We start from the raw sequence: 10596 nt of genomic DNA on the forward strand, positions 1-10596 counted from the left end.
TTTCCTCCTTTTTATGAGAAAGGATTAGCCATCTACTCTGTTTTATTATGATGATTATATTTAAGAAGTTGTACAAAGTTGTACAATTCAACATGTCTATTTATCAGTACAGTACATCTTGGCCAACACAAGCTCTTCTGAGAAGTTGAGTCTGTGTCTGTGTATCATATTTTATTTCAAAGAATTCTTAACCTAGGCATGTATCATTAAGGAATTTGAATATGGATGTCATTTATTCTGTTACTTTTCTGAAACTGTAAATAAAATTTTGTTCCTAGGTGGGTAGATTACTTATTTTGTAAACAGATCCATACTTTCCATCAGGTTTTCACAGAAGCCTGTTACCTATAAATGTTTTTAAATCCACTGAGCTATTTGCAGGTAATAGTAATTAATTTTCTAAATTGTCTTCTCTGTGTAAGCATTAACATCAAGGCTCTGTCTCATACATCATTTGATTTCATGATGATCACAATTGTGAGGGACACAAATGAAGACAATTATCACTGACTGCATTCCTGATGCTACATTTTAAAGTTTCATCTGTCTCAAAAAGACATAAAAAGGACTTAGATTACTCAGAAATAAGAGCTGATATAAGTTTTACTGTGTGATACATATTGCACTTGAAATCAGTATGTTACAAACTGTACTCAAGACCGAGTATGTTGATGAACTCACACAGCACTAAAATGTAACTTTATGAACTACATGAAGGCAAAAGTACAGTTTCAAAGGAACAAAAATTAATCATTTTGTTAGTCGACATAGCTTACAGTAGCCCCAAGTGCATCTGTGCCTGATGTAGAACCGATAGTATGACACATATATTGTGGTGTAATGTACCCAAATTATCTTTCTTCATTCAGCAATACAGGAGATTCATAGTCTGTTCATGTCTTGTCAATGCAGAGAAGGCCTACATTCCCAGTATGGTCAGCATGGGAAAATTAGTCCACCTTAGGTAACCTTGGGAATGGAATTCTCTTCTGCCAGATGAGTTGTTTTGGAAATTGCTAGACACCTTGCCCTTACCATAGGAATATCAGATGTGCTCAGCTCAGAAAAGCAAAGGGAAAAATCATAGTTCTATGTCCCTGAAGTTTAACCTCTTATCCAATCCTTTTTACACTTGAAGTTTCCATTGGAAAGAGTAGGTTAATGATCTCCAGAACTAGGGTTATTTTTTTGTTTTTTGTTTTTTTGTTTTTTGGTGAATTGGGCATTAGAAATACCAGCATTTACTGACATATTGAGGAAACTGAAAAATATCTCCTAGTGAGGAAAGAAAAAGAATACATAGAATTCTATTCATTTATTAATTCACCCAACAGAAATGTAGGTATCCCACTGTAAGATATATATCTAAATAACATGCAAGCAGATTTATACAAATAACTTTACTCTGATGTTTATAGCAATCTCATTCATAATCATCTTAAACTGTGAATCCCATTAAACATCCTCTGTTGAGCAATCAGTAAGTTGTACTATTTCAATATGCAGGGATATAACTCAGTATTAAAAATGAACATAATTCTGATACATTCACCATAGTTCTGATAGATGCAACAAGGTGTGGAGATCTCAAATGCATTGTACTAATTGAAGAAGCCAGACCCAAAGGTCACACACTGTATTATTTCCGGTGGAAAAGGCAAAATATAGAGATAGATGTCAGTGATTGTCAGTGGTAAAAGATGAGGAGGGTTTAACTACAAAGTTAACAAGAGTGTGGGGAGGTGATACAAATATTCTCTGTTCTGATTTTAGGGGTATTAAATTAGTCCACATTTATAAAACACCACTACATTCCAAAAGAAGTGTGTTTTAGTGCTACATGTTGGAAAATAAATGCAAAAAGAAAGAAGTAGGCAATAAAATACTCTAAATTCAAAAGCAGTGTTACTTGGTATCTTTTATTTCTTGAATTCTTTGAGAAGTACAGAGATACAAAAGCAAACAAAAAGGCAAAAAAGCAAAAACAAAAACAAAAAACACGGTATAACTCCTGTTTTCACTGTATTTGATGCTGGTCTAATTTGGGGAGGGGAAAGGAAAAAACAAAATGTTTAAATAGGGATACACTATGTTGAAAAAGGAACTTTAAAATTTAGATGGGGGAGGAGAGAAGCATAGTTGTGGAGATGGGAGGGAATAGATGGTAGGGGAAAAACACTGGAGGCAACAATGCTTGATAGGAAATGTACTCATTACCTTGCTCATGTAACTGTAACCCCTCTGTACCGTATTTTTACAATAAAAAAACTTATTTAAAAAAGCAAAAATATTTTTAAAAAATCATTTTTTTTGACCTTAAATGTCACAATCTAATGAGAAATACAAGCTTGTAGAGAAAAAAATGTATAATAAAGAGCTTTAGTAGCTGTAGTAGATGTTTGCACAAGCTATTGGGAAAGGAATCTATTAGATCTATTAGATTTCCCCTCTTGGCCACTTCTACCTGACATGTGCGTAGCTGTAAAACAAAATGAGGTTGTTGGTGGTGAAGGTAGCTGATGCCAGCTGCATCACTAGGTTACATAGCTACCCATCTACCTCTCCTATTGGAAAAGTGGCATTGGTGAAGGGCACGGGAGCTTACCTCTCCTCTCTACCCTCAAAGCTGCTGTTATTTAGCAGCATGTCCATTGACCTTTCCCTCTTTCCCCTATAGCTGCACTGATTCCACAATGCATGGGAAGCATCCCTCGTGGTTTTTGGGGTGTCCGTGGGATATCTGGATCCTCAGAAGGGGGGCAAATCTTATTTCTTCTTCACCTATGATGGATATATAGAGTCCAGAGTTGAACACACACACACACACACACACACACACACACACACACACACACACACACACACAGGGCTAAATTGTATTTTCTGTGAGCTTTTCCCTCTCCCTTTTTTACTTTCTCCATCTCCTGGGAGCCAACTGAACAGCTCCCTCCCTGCCTTATCTCACTGACTACAGTAATGAGCTCCAGGGGGACCTCACTCCTGCCTTTGAAGTAACACGTTTCTCTGAATACACTTTGAAATTTTCTCTCCTACATTGTTTGTTTCTTGTTTGCTCTGACTGTCTCCTTTTTTGGGGGGGAGGGGAGGGAGTGTCTGACAGCTGTTGTGGGGGACTGGTGGTCCTGCCTGACAGCTCTGGAATGTGTAAATTGGACAACAACAAAAACACAAACAAAACAACAAAGAAGAGGGGAGGAAAGCCTCCTCACCCTCTTCCAGCACAGGAATGTAAAGCCTTAGGCTGGAATTGCTGAAGCATCCCGAAGGCAGTAGACAGAGGATGACAGCCAAGGACAGATGCAGCCAGGAGGCCTGAAAGCTGTCACTGAGGAAGTGGACTGTTGAAGACAGGTTCTTCTGGGAAAAGCAGAGACAGGTCCCAAAGAGGGCAGAGAGGGAGATAGGAAGAGAGGGACTTTGCCTTCCACTCCACTCAGGATTTTCCTGTACAAACATCCTGTATCTGATGTAGTTTAGGACCCTACAGATAACATACACAGCACATACATTATGAATTTTAAACTTTCTGTATGGAAAAACCCACAAACCACTCTGCAGATTCAGGAAATGGAAAAGAGAATAGATTTTTATATTTAGGAGATGTGAAGAAAGTTATAACATATATAGCTTTTTTTAAATTGCAAAAGTTGATGTACAGAGGGGTTACAGTTACATAGGTCAGGTATTGAGTACGTTTCAGTTTGAACAGTGTCACTTCTTCTCTCTCTTCCAGTTATTTTCCTCCTGACTCCCCTTACATCCAAAGTTGCATAGTTCATTTTCAACAAACATAGTGTCTAGTAAGTATTACTGCTGAATTAGTTCACCCTTAGACACCTTTTGATTTAGCAATCCCACTCATACTCAATATTTTTAAAAAAATTGTCTACAAAAAAAAAATCAGCCAGCATTTGCAATAAACTGGCTGTAACTTGGCAGTGTAATGCATGTTAAGTATCCATTATTTAGAATTCTTGGACCAAAAATATCCTGGATTTGAAGAATTATTTTATTTTGAACTATTACTGGCTGCATAATTAGATAACTTAGGAGTGAAGAGTGAAGTCTATATAAGAATATGCGTTTCATTCATACCTTATATACATAGCTTGAAGGTAATTGCATACTGTAATTTTAATGTACCTGAATTTTGACTTCTACCTTTTGCCTATCCAGAGTCTTACTATATGGCCTTTCTCAATGATTCAAAAACATGACATTAGAAACACTGTATTTTGACAAATTTGGAGATATGCTGAATTCAAATACATCAAAATGTATGAAATGAGAAGTGTCTTGTGTTTCTTAAACAATTAGATCATTAGAAAAACATTTTTATTAAGTTTTATAACATTTCTTCAGGATGATGGGAAATTTAAGGCTTAGAGACACAGGATTACAAGGAATAAAAAAAATTAAATTTTCTCCAAATAGTGTTGCAGAGAATTATTATTATTAGTATTAGCCCCACCTTTAGTCCTCTCTCCACTTAGACCTGAGCGCCTCCCTGCCCTACAGTTCCTAACATACAACTGGCCACTCCCTCTCTCCACCTACAACTACCCTGCAAGCACTTTCCTCACTTCCACCCTCATTCCCTCCTTACACACACACATACACACACACACACACACACACACACACACCTGCCTGCCACCTGGATAGGGGGAGATGCCATGTGCCCCCTCTCCTCCGAAGACAGGGTCCCTCTAATAAAACTTATACTAATCTTTCTCTTGTGCCTGCCTGCCTCTGCATGGTTCCCTGGAATGGTCATGAAGGATTTTTACAATTATAATAAAATTACTAACCAAATTTCAAACAAACACATTCCCCTAGAAGAAAATGGTTTAAAGATAGCAGAATGTGAATAAAAATTCAGGGAAAAATGAAACAATATGAAAGTTTTGATAGGATTATTGAGATTACTTTTTAACCATTACTCTTCTTTAGTTAACTTTTTAAATTAAATATTTTTATTGTTACTATAAAAGTGATGTAGAAAGGGGTTACCATTTCATAAGTCAGGAATGAGTATATTTCATTTTGGACAATGTCACCTGTTGTGAGCATTTTTTTTAAAGAGTATTGTTAATTATCAAAATCTATGGTGTATTCAGATCACTGTCTCTAAATATCATTTATGTTTTAACAGGACAACATAAACAGAAAATATTTTGGTGATATGGCCTATTTTTATAAGAAAAGGCCTTCCATACTGGAAAGAAAGATGATACTAAAATTTTTCAAGGTTTTCAAGCAATAGAAAACAAAATCCAAGTTAAAAAGGTGCCCATGACTCCACATGGAAAAAAAAGAATTGTAGGTGTGGTGTAGTGTCTTACCCACAGAATCAAATGCATCCTACTTTACTCTCTAAAGACTGAGTTCAAGGCAAAAAGTTCATAAGACACTTCTCTCAAAAAGAGAAATATGTTAAACACCACCAAAAACACAGGATTATAAGAACACAATTATATCTAGAATATGTGAACTTCTGTAAGACAATAGCTACAGCTCCATAAATGGAAATGTTACAGACTAAAAAAGAAAACATAGCAATAGCAATAATATACATGAAGACACTCAAAAGAAATCAGCCAAATGTAATGCATGGACCCTCTCTGGCTTCTAATTTAAATTGTCCAATAGAAATGAGAAAAATGTGGAAACAGAACAAAAAATAACACACATTAGTATGACACACTGTTAAGGGATTGTTATTCATTCTGCTGGCTGTGGCATAATGAATGGATCTTGTCGTTTGGTCTCTGTTAAACATTGGTGTGTCTGTGGGGGAGGCAGGGGTGGACATCCTGGGACTTGAACTCTGAGCCTGAGTCCTATCCCTCAACTGTTTAGCTCAATTGAACCACGGCTCCACTTCTGGCTTCTTTGGTGGTTAATTGCAGATAAGGGTCTTGTGAATTTTCCTGCAGGGACAGGCTTTAAACCTGGATCCTGAGATCTCATCTTCATGAGTAGCTAGGATTACAGGATAAGCTATTAGTCCCCAGTTAATACTTATTTTTAAATCATTTGTGAATCAACTGTTATTTCATCTGAGTTTTGCTATGGTAAGAAAAAATATCATTTGGTGATTTGCTTTGACATATTCCAATAAAGAAGAAAAATAATCAAAAAATATATAAACAGTCAGAATGGTAATGACTTGAAGTTGCATTATAAGTAGGTGGAAATATACTTTATGATTCCATTTTGGTACATGTTTTAAATGTTTGAAAACTTCCATTTTTAAGAGGATTTTTGTTTAAACAAATCAAAAAAATTCTTGTATTCATATCCCCCTAGATTTATGCAAGGAGTAATATAAAACTTTTCTCTTAAAATATTTACAGATGCTGGAAAACATATTCTTAAACAACCTTTTCATTTATAATGAAACAGTTTTTGATGTGAAATTAATGTTCAAGGAAATATAGTTTCTTACAATTCTTTTTAGGAGAGATGTATAAATTTTTAAATATGTCTTCCAGATACAGTCTTCCCAGGTACCTGACCTTTTCTCCCTACTGAAGGAGTCAGCATTTGAAGATAGAGGGAAAAATAAAAACCTCCCTCACATTAGTGCTAATCATGTGATTTAGTGAAATGAACACGTAACTTTCCATAGCATATTAAGAAATTACTTCCTCTACAATAAAACAACATAAATTGCTCCATTGCTTTGTTCTTGACAGGTAATTTCTTCCCTTTTTTTTGACTAGTTTAGTGCTAGAAGATATAGACAGGATTTGAGGGACTGCAGTAGCCTTTTGTGAGAGGAAAGTGATGAAGCTCTCAGAACAACTCTTAAGATTGTGCATTTCACAAGCAGTGTGCAAGGAAGTGTGAAAGAATATTGGAGAGAGAAAAATTGGTTAGAGGAAGAAACCAAATCCTAAGGCAGGCCCAACGAAGACAAATCAAATGCATTCAACTCTAGAGCAAAGGATTTACAACCAAAGTCATAGGAAGGCCACACTCTGAACATCAACTTGAATGTAAGGCAATCTTCCCTAGGAAGGGTGTGCCCTTGTAGGTTTCTCCCAGTTGCAGGCCCTGGTAGAGGATTGTACTGAGGCAGAGTGACCAACACTTCCTTAAAGGGGCTTCTTGATAACACCACCATATTTACCATAGATACCAAGCTCTTGACAAATGATTGAGCTGTTGAAAAAGTCCGGGAACCCTTATTTTTTATGTTTATATGGTTCACGAGAGGGCAAAGGCCTTTAACCTTGCCTGCAGCTTCTCCTATTCCAAATATGTGGTAGACAGAGAGAGAGAGTAAAAGGTAAGAAAAGTCTATCTCCCATAAGGATCTATTCTATATTTCTTGCTAAGTGGTTAAAATCACAAACTACAATGGTAAGGTGAGTACAGAGCTAGGAAATGCTTTTAAGTTGGAGAGTCAGATCAGAAGTTCAGTTTTGAGAATCACTGCTTACTATGGCTTTGAATGGTCCAAGGTTTGGGACCTGTACAACAAGCACAGACATAGTAGAATGCCTTGAATAGGGGCAGTGAGGGAATAATATTTGGCAGAAGAAAAGTATATATTAAGAATTAGAATGCAGTACATGGATACACAAGTCGGAGTATAGTATTGGAATGTACAATTTGAAAAATAAAATTCAGTGAGTTTTGGGTCAGGTGATAATCAGACTGATTATAATTTACTGGATATTATTTTCTAAAGCTGAAGGAAAAAGTATGTAAATAAGAATGTACCAACTGCATGGAAAATTTCCAGAAAGGATCTGCCATGAAGACTGAGCAAAGCCTAGGTTTAGACCAACTTTGGCCTATGCCAGGGGTTTATTTAAAGACTGTTTAACTCTGGTCCTCAGCTTCTATCTCACAAGCTTTTAGAGAATCAAATGAGGAAAAGTGATGTGCTTACTGCATTACAAATCTAAACAAATAAATGCTAAGCCTTATTACTTGCTTCATCCAGGACAGAGGGAAAAAAAAGAACTTTTGAAAAAATAAATGAATAAACCAAGGAGAGACTCTTCTCAACTTTTAAAAGCAAAAAGACCAAAGAAAGAAAAGATTTAGGACTAGTAATAAATATACAAATATCCCACTTTTTATAAAAGAGGAATGACTCTCAAAGGTATAAATCTGAATAAAGCACCCATGGAATCTCTAAATAGGCATTTTAAAGAATTGATTTGTGTTTATAAGTGCCTTATGAATTTGATATACTAATAATATCATTTAATTATATCCAATTACATTCTATTACCTCTTTATTGTCACCTCCGATTCCTGAGTTTCTTTCTATAACAACCATGCACTCTGGAGAACCTGTTTGCTAAGCATAAATAATGTTAAAAATAAAGCTACCTGGCTTTTCCAGGCGGCTGCCGAAGATGGCGGAGGGGCAGGTCCTGGTGCTAGATGGCCGAGGCCATCTCTTGGGCCGCTTGGCAGCCATCATGGCCAAACAAGTGCTGCTTGGCCGCAAGGTGGTGGTTGTACGATGTGAGGGCATCAATATTTCTGGGAATTTCTACAGAAATAAGTTGAAGTACCTGGCCTTCCTCCGCAAGCGGATGAACACCAACCCTTCCCGCGGCCCTTACCACTTCCGGGCCCCTAGCCGCATCTTTTGGCAGACTGTGCGAGGCATGCTGCCCCACAAGACCAAGCAAGGCCAGGCTGCCCTGGAACGCCTCAAAGTGTTCGATGGGATCCCACCACCCTAGAATAAGGTGAGTGGCTCAGACCCTGGCTGCCTGCCCACGCACTCGTGTCTATGATGTTGGCAAATTACCTACATTGTTTGATCCTCGTGAAAAATAAAATCCACTGAGACACCCCATACCCAATAAAAAAAATAAATAAATAAAGCTACCTGTTTGCAAACTTTAGGTAAAAAATGGATAAGATAGAAAGATGATATACCAGGCTTTGAATAAGAAAATAATGAGTTGCCTGGCACTATTGCTTTGTTGTTGCTATTTTAAAGAATGAATCATGCAATATAGCTTCTTTTATGTCAGCTTCAAGCCAAGGAACCCAGGATTGTCCATGTTCTTTCCATACTAAGGGAGCCTCTGATTTATATTGTAGAACAGCATCCAGAAAAAGAGAGAGAGAGAGAGAGATTTCATAGGTAACCAAAAACAGGAGGAGAAAACCTTCTTAACTTTCTTAAAAGTTCCAAAAGATTTTTGAGAAAAAAATTTTTTTTGGCTAAAAATGGTTGCAATTAGTGAGATACAATTAAATAGAAATTAGTGTAAAATCCTGTATTAATGTTTTAGACTTATAGGAAGGAGGAAACTTGATTTAATATATTTTTCTGAGTGAAAAAAGGTGATTAATTTTGTTTATTTCATGACAAAAATCAATGGCAGCACTATGTTTTTGCTAAAATAAACCTATTATCTTGGTAAAATATATTATTGATAAAGAAATTTACTAAGACCACCCAATGAACTGTCTGTTATCTGAATTGTGTTGTGACAATTCTGTAAGAAATCCAAAGGCTATGTGGGAGGGTGTAAAGTTTACTGGACCAAAAATAGAATAATACCGTCATGCCCTTCATTTAATCACCGAAGGTCTACCTTGAATAGAGTATGTTGTTGATTTAGAAAGCTGGCAACAGATAACAAAACATCACCACTAATTACAGAGTCTTTAATTTTTACAGATCATAAGACAAGAGACTATTTTTTAAAAATTTAGAAATTTTACTCTCATTATTCAGTAGTACTGTTCAAGGAAATTCAATATGCACTTACATACTTACGCAGACATCACATATATTTCTGCATAGAGAACTCAGCTAAATATTCAAGGGTTTTTACTTCTGGTGGCAGAGAAGAAGGTGGCTGTTTCATCTGAATGTCAGTAGAGATGAAAGTTCCCTACGAAATATGTTTTACATGTCTCTCTCGTTCTTCTTAGGTCTCTCTCTCTTTTTCTCTCTCTCTCTCTCTTTCACCTTCCCTTCCATTTCCCTCTTTCCCTCACCCTCCCTCCTTCCCTTCTTTCCTTCCTTTCTTCCTTCCCTCCTTGCTTCCTGTAAGGTCTGCACAGGGACACCTCCCTACCTATTGGCTAAGTTTCTGTCCAGTGTCTGTTAGCTAGGTAACTGTCAGACCTGGAAGCAGTCACCTTCCCCTCCTGCTAGGTCACATCCTGGGCAACCTCTGGTCACATGCCTCCCATCTGACCTTAGGGGGGTCCCAGACCCTGAGGGCACAACTGATCCAGTGTGGCCACACCTTTCCCCCACCTGGCCACACCTCTTCCTGTTCCTGGCCTAGATAAGTGCAAGCTCAGGAGTGGGTCACCCCTTTTTCATCCATGCCTCTCCACCAAGCAAGGCCGGGGCAGCAGTTCAGTAAATAAACTTCTTCTCCTGCCTGAATAGCGCATGGTATTCTCTTCATCGGCTACCTAATGAAACCTACCTATTTAATATACCTTATATTTCCTTCCTTCCTCCTTCCTCCCTCCCCACTTCTTGTTTTACAGATAACTTCTGCATTGAGGTTTAGAGAAAGATTTTAATCAATCTAGAAATTAACCTACTGAATGGACAAGACAATA

General features: G+C 37.2%; 1 protein-coding gene and 1 non-coding gene across 2 annotated transcripts; both read left to right on the forward strand.

Annotated features, from left to right (window-relative positions):
• The first annotated feature begins 8381 nt into the window (after nt 1–8381).
• LOC122097823 (60S ribosomal protein L13a-like) lies at nt 8382–8744 on the forward strand. Its single transcript, XM_042668410.1, has one exon. It carries the CDS (start codon nt 8403–8405, stop codon nt 8736–8738), a length of 336 nt encoding a protein of 111 aa, XP_042524344.1. The 5' UTR covers nt 8382–8402; the 3' UTR covers nt 8739–8744.
• A 38-nt stretch (nt 8745–8782) lies between these two features.
• On the forward strand, nt 8783–8851 carry LOC122099953. Its single transcript, XR_006146053.1, has one exon. It is a non-coding gene; the product is annotated as a small nucleolar RNA SNORD34 (small nucleolar RNA).
• Nucleotides 8852–10596: the final 1745 nt, after the last annotated feature.

This window comes from Dipodomys spectabilis, unplaced genomic scaffold (genome assembly GCF_019054845.1).
Source record: "Dipodomys spectabilis isolate Male_0828 unplaced genomic scaffold, ASM1905484v1 ptg000017l, whole genome shotgun sequence".
Taxonomy (NCBI): Eukaryota; Metazoa; Chordata; class Mammalia; order Rodentia; family Heteromyidae; genus Dipodomys; species Dipodomys spectabilis.